This window comes from Gavialis gangeticus, unplaced genomic scaffold (genome assembly GCF_001723915.1).
Source record: "Gavialis gangeticus isolate Ggan-Ray unplaced genomic scaffold, GavGan_comp1, whole genome shotgun sequence".
NCBI classification, from domain to species: domain Eukaryota; kingdom Metazoa; phylum Chordata; order Crocodylia; family Gavialidae; genus Gavialis; species Gavialis gangeticus.
In genome coordinates, this window is record NW_017728996.1 from 3,662,509 (window position 1) to 3,676,628 (window position 14,120).

Below are 14,120 nucleotides of genomic sequence, written 5' to 3' on the forward strand. Positions count from 1 at the left end.
TCTCATACTTGCATATCACCCATGAGGTTGCTGGCTGTGGGGCTGCTGGCGTGTGAGGCATGCATTTCAGTGAGGAGTGCAAGCAGCTGGCTTTCCAGCTTGTAGACCAGCTAAATCCAAGGTGCATCGATTGCATAAGCAACAGCTTACTTCAACAGATGCTACAAAGGGAAATTTGAGCAGGGGGTTGGACTAGATGTGACCTCCTGAGATCTCTTCCAACCCTCATTTTCTATGAGTCTATGACATTCCCTTCCCTTGCACGGGGCAATTTCCCATAGCATCTGTTGAAGCGAGCTGTTGCTCATGAAAGCTGATGCATCTTGGATTTAGCGAGTCTCTAAGGTGCAGCTCTGCCCTGCTTTCTGCAGGAGGAGTCCCAGCGTCTACCTGGGGCAATTGCACTCTGCTGTTTTCAGATCCAGATGCCCGGGCAATTTCTGATGGTTGCGCTATTCTTCACTTCCTGTCCCAGGCTCACTTCCCTGACACTGAGCTGCCGTGGCATGTTGCTGCGGTCTCCTACATAGTCACCACGTTATCCAAGGACGTTGCTTCTGTGGGGAATGAAGCGAGCCCTGATGTGCAGCCTGGGTACCGATATGAGTGGGTGAAGTACTGTCTGGTCTCTCAGGCCATAAAGAGAGACCGGTATGACTAACTCTAAATGGAGAGAGGGAGTTAGGTATGTTAGTCTGAAGTCAGGCAGGATGCACCTTCCAGACTAACTGAATCAGAGGTGCATAAGATTTCATGAGCAAAGCGTTCGTCAGATCACAGAAGCTGTTGATCACACAAGCTCATGCATCTCTGGATCAGTTAGTCTATAAGGTTCATCTCGAAACGGCCTTCTCTCTCTAAACATTTTAGGTCAGATCCATGCCTGGTTTAAACTAGCACAACTCAACTCAAACAATGACAGAGCTTTACCGGCTGTTCTCCGGCAGATTTCTAAGGATCCTCACGGCCATCGCTGCTGTGTAGAAATAAAGCATGAAGTCCTCCCAGTTGGTTTATGATCTGTACTAATGAATGGAGCCATCTGTGCTTTGCAGGGGAATTAAAAATGCAAAGCAAAAGCAAGCTGAATGATAACCTTGGTCGGCTAGCTTCCCCCTCAGTGCAGCGCGCTGCACCTTTAGCTTCCACCCAGGGAGACGAGCCAGAGGATGCCTTTCCTGTTAGTCTGCATTGCATATTATTGATGTGGTACTTTTGGCATTCTTTATTTGTACTGTGGGGTTTTTGAACCATTTAAGCCCTGGGTTTTGCTCAGCTGATGCGCACAGAGCCTGTGCGAAATCCACTCCGCAGGCATCAGGCAAAGACAGGTTTATTTCAACGTTTCTTGTCTTTCCCCCTCGAGGTGCCTTTCTGGAACGGATGCAATGAGGATGAGCACTGCGTCCCTGACCTCTTCCTTGATGCCAGAACCGATATCCCGAGTGCCATGTGAGTAGATGGCCCAGTGAGAAATGCCCTGTTCCCCACCCAGAACAGGGCAGATATCTGACCTCAGCACATGGCCAGGTTTCTTCCTGCCAGAGGGATTTGTCCTGAACTCTGGAAGTGTCCTTGCTTCGTCTTTTCTTCCTTTGCACTGGGGTTGATCATCTCTTACCCGTGGCTAAGCAAGCGAGCGCATCTGCGGGGTGTTTACAAATGACAAGCTCAATCGCAATGCAGAGCATGCCTGCATCTGGATAACCGCAAAGCTCTGGTTAGCACGTGCATCACATTTTCTCTTGGTTTCATAAGGGTTTATCAAAACTGATGAGCTTTTGTTTCTCGGGGTTGCTGGGCTGTTCCTTATGACAGATTTCAGAGGCATAGCAGCTCTGTGCCCGGCGATGCATTCATTTGGGTTCCCTTTGCAAGCTCCGACCACATTGCTGCGGGCTTACCTCGTATCTAAAGCAGACGAGCTAGCAACCCGCAGAGCTGGGTCTCCAGCCTTAGCACCAAGAGCTGAGAAAGTCAGCTCCTCTGCCTGCTTCTCCAAAGAAAGTGGCTTAAAATGCAGCCAGCTGGAGGATGCCTGGAAATCTGCTGGCCGCTGGAAGTCTGCTTTCTGACAGTAATTCATGCCCTGTTGCTTTTATAATCCCCAGTCCCTGCTTTGAGGTCTGTATGAACCAGTCTCCCACTTCTAACAGTCCCAGCCCCACTTGCTTGAGAAGAAGGCGGAAGAAATGCGGGACGCTCTTCCCCCGTGGCAGGTCTCATCCCAACCACTGTCAGCGAGATGTTGGCGAAGCCGTCAAGTAGGATGTTCGAGATCCTTTCCAGGGCTTATTGTCACTACGTGGAAATCGGGCGATTTTCCAGTTCCTCCCTGCCAAGCTCTCGGCCTTAACGACATCCCGTGGCAATTCTGCTTCTGCGCCTCTGCACGCTTCATTCATTTTCACTTTTCCCCTTTACTTATCGTCTTTGGTTTGACTGAAATGCTTCCTGGCAAAAGCCGGGAGATTCCCATCCTTTTCCTCTCCTCTGCCCGCTGCCTTCGTTCCAGAGCTGTGGGCTTCCTCTCCAGGAGACAGTGTCTTTCTGGGCACAATACTGGGACTTGTTGGTGACTGATACGATAAACTTTGTGTTTGGTGCCAGGAAAACAGACCCCAAGGAAACCAAGCAGTAAATAAAAGGGAGAAAGCCAGCGTTACCCACTGGGCAATTGGGGGCTTGACGTGCCCCGCAGCGGATGTCTTGTCTTCTGTGAGCACTTCCAAATACTTCATACTAAAAAGCTACGGGAGAGTAAGAGTCCCCTCCAGGGCCAGCTGAAATCAGTGCCTGCGCTGGGTTGGGATCAGGCCGGGAGGCTGGATCCACGCTCCCTGAGTTTATTTTTGGTTCCTGTAATACAATCCTCACGGCTCTGCGATTCCAAGTCACGTTTCAGCCTAAAAGAGCCCTTGTGCTTGAAAGGATTTGAAATGCTTGTACAGCATCCTGGAGCTGCAGGGAGCATTTCCATCCGTCCCCTAACACAGCTGGACCTTTAGGTTAAAACCCAGGCTCGGTGCTTGGTAGGGGAGTGAGCTATAGCCTGGTTTGCTATAAACTCCAGCCCACCCCCAGCCCTCCAAGGTAGATGTTTCCCTCTCCAGCAAAAGCAGGCGTCCTCCTTTCCTCTGACTCCTTCCCCATCGGTGCGGCATTAGAAGCAAAGCCGTGCCCAGCTGTGACACCGCTCCGATTTTCTTCTGCTTTGCTGTGTGGCCTGGCTGCCCATGCTGCGGTCACGAAATCCCAGGTCTACCGGGCTTAGGAAAACGTGCTCGGATGCTGAACGTGCGCGCCAGCTTTCTAGGAACCCGTGCACCGGATCAGGGGCAATGGCTCGCGGGAGAGTCAGCCATGGTTGCACAGGGCGTAAACCCATGCAGGATATTCCCAGATAAAGTTGTGTCGTGGCCTCAAAGCAGTGGTCCCCGACTGCAAACACAGTCCCTGAGCCCTCCTGAGCTGAAGAAGAGGTGGTGGGGGGACCTTAATCACAGTCTTTATGGCTGTATGGCAATTGCCCATGCTCAATGTTTTGGCCCCACTCACCTCAATATGAGTATGGTCATTGAGATTGATGCTGGTGTGCACCAAGTGTCCACTGACAACAGTGGAGGCTGAATCAGGCCCTAAAGAGAAATATATACAGTGATTGTTTGGGCCAAGAAAAGCAAACAGAATAAGTCTCTGTTGCTAAACACTGTTGTGGTCACTCGACCAGCAGCGTGCAAGCCCACCTCCAGCTCGCTCCCTTTTCCCCTTCCTTTCCTTTCTGTTTTTATTTTACAAAATAGAAGTGATGCATGCGTCGAAAAGGCTGCAAAGAGGGTATTTTGCTTGTTGCTGTAACAGAGCCCAGCCCCTTCTCTGGTGGGACTCTTGCTATCAACAAACGTATACTAGGGAGAGGATCTGGGGCAACGACACTGAAGCTAAGCATCACATTTACCTTATACCGTATTGTCATGCCTACAGCGTGCTCCAAATAAATATATGCTTTGTTTTTGAAAAGCAGAATGAAGAAAGAAAGGGTTTTTCCTTGTGAGTCTCCACCAGTGGGAGGGTTGATGGGGGCAGAAAGTGGTAACACCCAGCAGCCAGCTTTATTCTTGTTCTCCCTTGATAGAGGTTTAAGCAACAGAAACTGCTCTTATATTTCCTCAATTATAATGCACCCCCTCCCCCCCAATTTCCAGCAGCTGATTTTCAGGGGGGACGTGTGCGTCATACACAGGGAAATACGGTATTTTGATATCAGACCTCTTTCTTCCTCGTCAGTGCTATGTTTTATTAGGAGATAATAGGGAGACCCGGCAGCATTACCTGACGATCTCAGCAAAACAGAGCTTGCATCCAGTCTGTATGAGAAACATACAGCTCCTTTCCTTGCAGACCAGCCTGGGACTTGACAGGGACTCCAGGCAGTTACTTGCACTATCGTGGACACCAAGAGACGTGTATTTCTTGCTCTCTTTATCTTGGTGATAAGGGGAAATATCAGGTTTGTAAGCCAGTAGGTCCAGATGTTCAAACACAGGCTCTGATTTCTCTGCCTGCCAAACCTTCCCGCAAGCAGCCTCCTATACAAAACAGGACGTTGGCGGCAAACGGCACAGCAGAGTCATAATCGTTCGGGGCCCTTCCCTTCTGTAGCTGGAGGGGGCATTTTTGAGCCGATAACCTACATGACCTATGGAAACACAGGGCTGCTGCAGATTAGATGTCAAAGCACGTGAGTGAGCAGTAGGATTGCTATAAGCAGGACCACACATATCAGAGAAGTGAGAAGACCTGGGAAAACCCAGGTCGCTATAAAACCAACAGATAACCATCCTAAGAGGGACAAAAACAAGGCCAGGAAAACGTCATGAGAGGAGCACGAGACATGCCATGATCAAGGCAGCCCAAGAGGAGAAGGGGTGCAGATCACCCATAAAAGAGCAAGCAAAAGTGAAAGCTGTGGACCCTCACCACACCTGCCAAGAAGAACTGCAAATCCCAGAGACACCCGAACACCTGGCCAGCTGCAGGAAGATGCTCTGTCCTCAGGTCGACCTAAGACTTGTGCAAAGTTTCTGTTGTGTCTTAACTTGGGGAAGGTTTCTGCTGATCTTATGCTTAAATTGTAGAATAAATGCGCTCTTCAAAGAAGCGTCTATTTGTGCCCAAGCCACTTTCATGACTTCAGTGCCACCACCTAGATGCTTCCTCGGCCGCAAAAGAAAGAGGGGGGAAAGCGTGCAAGGCAACCTAGTGGCAGATGATGCAGAAAAGCCTGAAGAGCTCAATGCCTTTTTCACCTCCATCATCACAGGCAAGGTCAACTCCCAGACTTGTGCACCAGGCAGCACAGTTTGGGGAGAAGGTGAGCAGCCAAGTGGTGAAAGGACAGGGTAAGGACTTGAAAAGCTGGATGTGGATAAGTCGATGGGACGAGACGCAATGCCCAAGGGTGCTGAGAGAGTCGACCGCTGTGATTGTGGAGCTGCTGGCCATTATTGCCAAAACTCATGGTGACTGGGAGAAGTCCCAGACAATCAGAAAAGGAAAAATATAGTGCCCATCTTTACAACAGGGAAGAAGGAGGATCTGGAGAACTCCAGACTGGTCGACCTCATCTCAGTCCCTGGAAAAATCATGGAGCAGGGCCTCAAGGCATCCATGTCTGAGCACTTGAAGGAGAAGGTGATGAGGAGCAGTCAGCATGGATCCACCAAGTTCAAGTCGCACCTGACCAACCTGATTGCCTTCTGCAATGAGATGACTGGCTCTGTGGATGAGGGGAGAGCAGGGGGTGTGATATACCTTGACTTTAGCAAGGCTTCTGACATGGTCTCCCACAACTTTCTTACAAGCAAGCTAAGGAAGTATGGGTTGGATGAATGGACTGTAAGATGGATAGAAAATTGGCTGGATTATTGGACTCAGAGAGCAGTAATCAATGGCTGGATGTCTAGTTGGCAGCCAGTATTGAGTGGAGTGCCCCAGGGGTCGGTCTTGGAGACGGTTTTGTTCAATATCTTCATCAGCGACCTGGAAGATGGGATGTTGTGTACCTTCAGCAAGTGTGTGGATGACACCAAACTGGGGGGAGTAGTAGGTATGCTGGAGGGTAGGGCTAGGATTCAGACTGACCTCGATATATTAGAGGACTGGGCCAAAAGAAATCTCATGAGGTTCAACAAGCACAAGGGCAAAGTTCTGCAATCTCATACATTGGTACAGAGTGGGGACTGACTGGCTGGGCAACAGCTCTGCAGCCAAGGACCTGGCGGGGACAGTGGACAAGAAGCTGGAGATGAACCAGCAGTGTGTCCTTGTTGCTGAGAAGGCGACCGACATCCTGGGTTGCATGGGTAGGAGCATCGCCGGCAGATGGAGGGCAGTGATTCTCCCCTCTATTCAGCACTGAGCTCCCTGCCACCCTCATCATCTGTGATTAAGTTCAGGCAACAATATGGCAACAACAGCACCACATGCATTTTTGTGTGCCATTTGGTAGCCACATGACCAAGTCAAATGCCAACTTATACCTGAGGTTTGCTGATGATGCACATCATTGGCACATACCTGAGGGGCTAGTTTAAAGAGCTTGGCCTGCGTAATTTTGGGTGCAGGGGATCAAACACACACACCATTTTACAGGTAATCTCCCAAGCAAGTGCTGAATGTCTGGTATTGCAAACTGACCCCAGTATCTGACCCCAGCGCTCTTTCCTGCCCAGGCAGGGGTCGGACTTAATGATTTGTTGAGGTCCCTTCTGACCCTACTTCTATGAATCTGTGACCCATTCATATAACCAGATTAAATGAAGTATGAGTAAATGTCCGCATACTTTGTTGGAACAGCTCTCAGCTCAGGGTGCTATGTCGGTGGGTACAGACAGCACATGCTGCCGTGCTCTTAGGTGCAGAAAGAGCCACAGATTGCAGCTCCGGAGCTGTATGCTGAAACACGTCCCCATGGGCTCATGAAGGCCTGATCCTCTCTGGTATCACTTCACTTCTCTTGCAGGGAATACTGCCACCGGGTGCTCCGCAAGTCGCACTCGGACTGCTCCGTCTACACCCTCTCCTTCGACACCTCCATTTTCATCATCGAGAGCACGAGGCGAAGGGTGGCTGTGGAAGCCATACTGGAGAACAAGGGCGAAAACGCCTACAGCACCGTCCTCAACATCTCCTTCTCCAAAAACCTCCAGTTTGCCAGCTTGATTCAGAGGGTAAGACACCATGGGGCTTCTCTAGACCAGGCAGAAGGCAGGGTAGAGATGCACCTTTATAGACCCACCAGATTTGACATATGTAGAGAGAGCACAAGCTCTCCTGAACCCAAGTTCACTTCATCAGATGCTGTGAAAGGACAGCACAGAGCAATGTAAAGTGGAGTGGTTAGACTAGAAGAGCAGGAGGGAGGGAGGACAGGGAACAAAAGCTGGGAACAAGGGGCATGTGTAGACAAAATGAGGGGCATGTGTGCATGACACTTTAAAGTAGGTTAAGTGCTTTTGCACCGCTTTAATGGTGTTGGTGTTTGCACGTGTCGGCGGTGCATTGTGCATTATTTCCAGCTGTTTTAGCACATTTGGCGGTGTAATGCACCTTAAATGACTTTGGGAGCACAGCAAACAAAAACACCTCCAGGGAGTTTTAGTTTGCTGCCCCACAGCCGCGAAGCAGAGCACCGGGCTCCGTGCAGTTCAGGGACTGCAGGCAGCCCATGCGGGCAGCCTGGCAGCAGCCCGGGAGGGAATGAGATAAGACATCACGATCCCTGTTTAACCCGTACTTAGCCCAGTCCAGTCTGTGGATGATTTCTTTTTCCACTATTTCCCATTCAAACTGGTTTTAAACAGTTTTTGGCCTGAGAACAGCTACCCTGAGGTCAGCAGCGGTGCGTCCAGGGGACTGAAGGCACCTGCCACAGGCGAGAGTGTCTTTCTGCAGCTGCTGCTCATGCACCCTTACACCGTCTCCAGATCTAATCACGCCTGTCTTGGGGACGAGTCGTGGCCAGTTACAAAAGAAGTGAGGGGCACCAAAAAGCATTTATTCCTGCTGATTCCTTATTGAAAAGCATTTGTTACTATTACTCCAACTAGCCTCTCGCGTTGCTGGTGCGGCCTCTGGAAGCTGGTTGGGTTTCGCCATTAGCTCTAGCGGCCTTAAGAGCTTCAGAGGGGTTCACGCCATGCAACCCGGGAAAGTCCCATCCTCCCACAAGCCAGCCTTGCCCTTGCTGTAGAAAGTCCCGTTGTGCTCAGGGACCCTCTGTCATCCACTGTCTTCATCTCACAGCTTTAGGGAGGCTTTAGATACCCAGGGCTCAGCCACTGAATGCCTCGGAGACAGGACTGAAACCTTAACAAAAAAAGCGTTACATTCTTCATCCATGCTACCCGTGCCCCATCCTTCAGCTAAGTACTCAGGGGACAGATTAGATCTTTCCTTATCCAAATTATAATAGGGAGCAATAGATGCAGCTGCTTATTCCTGTGCGGATGGCTAAAACAGAAGAGCAGTCCATGGCGTTGTTGACCAAACGTCCCTCTTAACCCAGCCCAAAGTCACATCTGTGCTATGAAGAAGGGCAGGTAGTTTCGACTGCAGTCCCTGAGCTGCCTGGTAACAGCTGGGCCCAGAAGTGGACACTTCTGCTGCTCATAAGCATCTTTTCCATAATTACATCAGAGATGATGAAAAGAGCAATGCAGGATATCAACTTCCATGCTCGGTGATGGGGGGAAAAGCGTCCATGTGTTGGCTTGTCTGTTATGTCTATTGTAAGAGATCCTGCACTTTGCTTCAAAACACCTGGTGCTGAGCTGAAGTCAGTCGCTGCCCTGTCCCAGAGAGGTTGGCCAGTTTTTAATGGGTTGAGTTATTAGGTACCTTCGGCCCTTTGTTTTTGCAATATAAAAATGTTTCTTATATGCAAGAGCCAACAGCCAAGTCCAAGGTTGATAAATTCGGTTCCCTTTTTGGTTTCGCTGTCCTATAACTTAAACGATATTTGCTCCCAAGCTGCAGGGGCGGGTGGCCAAGTCCGAGTTAGTATATAAATTTTTGCAGCTGAGTTGCAACTCCCCTGCAAGATGGGCTGATAATGGAAACCCAGCTGTAAGTTAGAGACAGGCCTGTTGATGCCATTGCAATACTGCACCGCAGCCGCTCCGCGAACGGGGAGTCTGGTCCAAGCATCTGTGCATCAGTCGGGGCTTTTAGGACGCAGCTCAAAGTCAGCTCAACAGAACAGCCTGGGAATGCCTTTAAAAAAAATCACCTCTAAGCATCGTATGGCAGGAGCAGTGTCACCCGCTCTGTCATCCGGCATCCTCCACGGGGGATAGAGTGAGGCAGCGTTTCCACGCCTAACCTCAAGCCCCTTCATGGTCAAGAGCAGAGCTCTTTTGTTCGCCCAGAACCACAATTGCAGGCAGTGCTCTTGCCAAGGCAGCTGCTGCTAGCTTAGCTCCAGATGTGGGCTCGCATCTTCTGGGTCCCCTGAGCAGCATGTCCTGCTTAGAGACCACGGCGGGGAGGGAGGTTTCCAGTGACACACACACATTTTTCATTGAACAGTCTGGATTTGGTGACCCATCTCCATCTGGATGTGATAACAGACCCTGTCTAGGAGACTTTAGGGTTTCCTGCTGCATGGCAGGGGCTGTCTGGTGCCAGGGTTACCCCCACAAGAGGTGATTGGGAGGTGCAGTGTGAGGTTTACCTGGGGGCGCTCCCAAGTTCAGCCTGGAAACAGTATGAATGTGCCTTTAAGGCACCAAGCCAAAGCTAAAGGCATACCTCTCACTCCTCCCATCTCTTGTCCTTGCTTTGCCACCCAAGCCCGTCTCTACCCTACCCCAGGAAGGCACCCCTGAGCCTCTCGTTCAGTCCCAGCAAGCAGCTTCTCGCTGACTCCCTCACCTAACGCCTCTCATCTTAGCAAGAGTCTGGCTGAGGGTTGGGCAATGGTCCCTTAGTCTTGTGTTTCTGGCTTGGTTTTCCTTCTGCATCGAGCTCCGTGGTGAATGCACCACCATTCACACCGGGCTCATGCAGCCTGTTCCCGGGTCATCACTCCCTGTCTGCTGGCGTCCATGCAACGCTCGCACTGCGGCATCCGTGCATCACCCGGTAAGGCCTTCACGCTTCTGGTGAGGGGACTCACTTTTTATCCCTGGCTCTCAAAGAGCTCAGCTTCCCCTCCCTTTCCCCGGCACCCCTAGGATCCTTCCCCCTTGTCCTGCCGTCCCAGCCCTAGCATCAGAGCCACGAAGCGCCCCAATCCTGCTCAGTAAACATCTGAGGGCGCACGGCGCTGCGCGTCGCCATTTAACAAGCGCCCAGGGGAATTCCTGGGGGGGAGAAAACCCCGAATCCAGCATGTTGGTAAATGTGCTGATCTTGCTGAGTCTTCATTCATCCACTGAATGACTTCATAACCATCCTGGGTATCGAGTGTCTTGCGCCTGTTGGTTTAAAAGTCACGCCAAAGGAAAATTGCAGGATGCGGTGCCCACAAAATAAGAAAAATGCAGGGGGCTACTATGCATTCTTTAGTAGATGACTCCCAAATACCAGGGGAGACAGGGACAGCATGACACAGATGAGCCTGTAGAAATCGTTTTACCCAGATATAAATGCTCAGCTGTGCTGTTGTGCTCCAAATTACTGGTCTTGCATAAAAACATCTACCAGTACATACGGAGCATAACAAGAGCACTTAGAGTTTGCTGTTGAGGTCAGGGATTCTTGTAGGGTCTATACAAACACATAAAAAGAGCCCATATTTGGCCTAGACATCCAAAAGCCTAAACAGACAAAGGCAAGGGGATGTATTATTGGCTCTTTCCTATCACACAGTGCAGCAATAAATGATTGATGAGAATATCTGTCTTATTACTGTGTTGTTAATTGTTCTCTGTATTGTGATAGCATCTAGCAGCCAGAGTCGTGGACTGGGGGATCACTGTGCGTGACATAGAAATGTGGACTAAAAAGATGTCCCAAAAGAATTTACAGTCCAACTAAATGCATTATCGCTAGGATGTGGCCCCTATGTGATAGTGCCTTACTACCTTGGATCATAGAAAGAGAGTCTTCTTTGTGACTTTGGTTCCAAAAAATACTCAGTTTGAGTCAGCGTATCTCGCTCACCCAACTAGATTTGGGCAGGGCCCGCTCTGCAGCTGTGAGTCCAGAACAGACCCGAACGGGAAGGATTTCTGGCTTCCGAGAGATGCCGTTTCATTTTTTTTCATCATAAGCTAGAAGGTCCTCCAGCCGGTGCGAATGGCTCCGAGGTCTGGGGTTGTTGGGGGGGCTTTGGGCAGCCGTATCTGGTGATGTGAACACGGTCCGTTCCCGTTTCAGGACGATGCCGACATCAATATCGAGTGCGTGACGGAGGAGAAGCACCTGAACAAGAAGGTGTGCAATGTTAGCTACCCCTTCTTCCGAGCCAAGGCAAAGGTAAATAGAAGTTAATAATTATTCACGTGAAATGCGGTGCTCTGAGGTGGCCACCCCCTTCCCCACGGGGAAAGCACTGTCCCCTGGCCAGGGCCCGCGGAGGGGTCTGTGACAGCAAAATCATAGACCATGAGGCTGGGAAGGGACCTCAGGAGGCCACATCTAGTCCAACCCCCTGCTCCAAGCAGGACCAGCCCCAACTCAATCATCCCAGCCAGGGCTTTGGCCAGCCGGGTCTTAAACACCTCCAAGGATGGTGACTCCACCACCTCTCTGGGTGACCCGTCCCAGTGCTTCACCGCCCTCCTCGTGAGAAAGTTGTTCCTAAAATCCAACTCGAACTTCCCCTGCTGCAACTTGAGCCCATTGCTCCTTGTCCTGTCAGAGCAGTCTATCTCCATCCTCTTTGGAGGATGGAGGTGGTCCTGGTGGGCTGGCAAGATCTGGCAGCATTTGGGAAGAGCCCGCAGGAGGGGACTGGGCGTCAAATCTGGCGGTCAAGCACCCGACGGCACTGCCACTCTGCACCGCGCACAGCCACGCTTCTCCCGAGCTGAACACACGCTGCTCGCTCCTGCAGAAACCCCGCGGCTGCGGTTGCTGATTCCCTCAGCTCCCCCCCTCTGCGCGCTCTGCCCCGAAACCCGCTGGGTCGCTTGCTGAGGATCAGCTGCACTGACAACGGATGTGTACAGGGCTTCGAAGACTCGTATTTGCTTTCTTTTGCTCTTCACAACGTCCCCGGTGTCTGAGCGCGGCGCGAGGGGACAGCAAGCCAGCGGAGAGGTTGCAGCTGCATAAAAGCGGCTTTGAAGCCTAGCTGATCTTCAGGCAGCAAAATGAAAACCAGCCCCGCTGAGTCAAAGTATTTGCCTTTAATCCTTGAGTGCAGTTTCAGGCTGGCCTTGTGAACTGCTGCCAACACTTTACCACCACCGTTCCTGTTTTAGCCAGTGAGTCGCCTTTTCCGGTGAGCGGGGGCAAGATCATATTCTTCTCCCTCCCCGTTTCGACGGGACGCTATGTCCCTCGTTCATCAAACTCAAGTCTGTTTGGACCGAGAGACTGGCAAAAATCAAAGCAAAACAAAACCCGGCTGGTAGCGTTAAGGAGATGTCCTGGAGCCGGATCCTCATCATACTTGAGCCATTTGAGCTCACGGCATCAGCGGCAGTCTTCGCAGCACAACCGCGTTTTAGTTATAGGCGGCTGGTTCTTTCCCAGATGTCGATTGAGTATATCCAAGGGCATTTGTTAAAAGCCAGTTTATGAAACCTGGGCTCAAACCCGACTTCGCTTGTGACCCTTCATATTACAGCTGCTCTGCAGCCGGGCAGGAGGGAAATGTTGCTCAGAAAGACCAAGGAACTTGCTCCGTGTGAACCCCAGTCTCCAGCCCGTGCCCTCACCTCTCGCATCCCCTACACGACGGCTTCAGAGTCCAAACCCGGATCCAGATCTAAACCTTGCCGCCCCTGGACCGGACCGGAGGAAGATGGCAGGGGCCGTTTTGCTTCATTCCAGAACGGGCGGCAGATTCGGCTTCCCCACTTTGCCCAGCTTCCCAAGCTGGTTTTTATTGCCTTCTACTTTCAAGCAGGCAGTAAACGACCCAGTCACCTTATAAAATGCAGTTCGTGCATAGATCGGCTCCCTTAACACGACAGCAGGAGGAAAACAGGTTGAGAGGCCGACGTGCTGGATTACGGAAGCAGCAGGCCGCCCTGAGATCTTTCCTAGACGTGAAATAATATATATGAGTCCACACCCTTTGCTTCTCAGACACTTGGGAAGTGATGGATGGCCTTCAGGCCCCTTTCTCAAATGTAAACGTCGCCATAAAGCAGTCTCGTGTGCTCGGGGCCATAAAACAAACGCGGAGCAGCCCAAATCCATATGACCTAACGGGCCTAAGAATTCATCTGCGTGGCATCAGGTAGTCCAGGTCCTGCCAAAACAAAGACAAGTTGGGAATGGAAATTTGGCCCCGGGAGCAGGAGCAGAGCTTTAATATTATAATCAGCTGTGCACAGGCCTAGACAGTTTGAGGTCATGGCCACAGCATTTTCAGACTTGACATCTGTCACATTTTATTGCTGTTGGACCATCTCTTTAGCACTCACGGCCCTGCTCTGTGGAGCCAGGGACTCAGATGTGACTTAACTGCAGATCACAGTAAGCCCCAGGTGATGCATTTTATACAAAAAAAAAAAAAAAGTGGTTCTTTGTTCTCAATTCAAAACTAACAGTGAGAACCCCCAAATCGTGATAACAAGATGCACAAACAAGTGAAATCCCAGTAGCCATGTCACATGGAAAGGCAGGCGTCTGCTCAACATCTGCCTTACTGTGTCAGGCATGATCCTTCTCCCTTGCACTTTGGAAAGCCGTGCTGTACTAGGGGTAATGGGAGAGGACTGCACCGTGGCGGGGTTGACGGGAGAGGATGAGGGTATCTGGCGTGCTGCACAGCTGCTGTCTCTTTTTTCAGTGTTTTCTTCAATCTGTTTCTCATCTCCGCAGGTGGCTTTTCGCCTGGATTTTGAATTCAGCAAGTCTATTTTCCTTCAAAGCATGGAGATTTATCTGACTGCCAACAGGTTAATGACCGCTTTATTTTTCTGTTCCCCTTTTTT

At 50.8% G+C, this 14,120-nt stretch overlaps 1 protein-coding gene across 2 annotated transcripts in view; it reads left to right on the forward strand.

Annotated features, from left to right (window-relative positions):
- ITGA11 (integrin subunit alpha 11) overlaps positions 1-14,120 on the forward strand; it is a 167,720-nt gene that overhangs the window by 128,580 nt on the left and 25,020 nt on the right. For both annotated transcript variants that reach the window (XM_019503937.1, XM_019503936.1), the window contains exons 19-22: positions 1,367-1,452; positions 7,025-7,232; positions 11,386-11,484; positions 14,008-14,084. In XM_019503937.1, the coding sequence (XP_019359482.1) occupies positions 1,367-1,452; positions 7,025-7,232; positions 11,386-11,484; positions 14,008-14,084 (470 nt within the window). The remainder of the gene's footprint in view (positions 1-1,366; positions 1,453-7,024; positions 7,233-11,385; positions 11,485-14,007; positions 14,085-14,120) is intronic.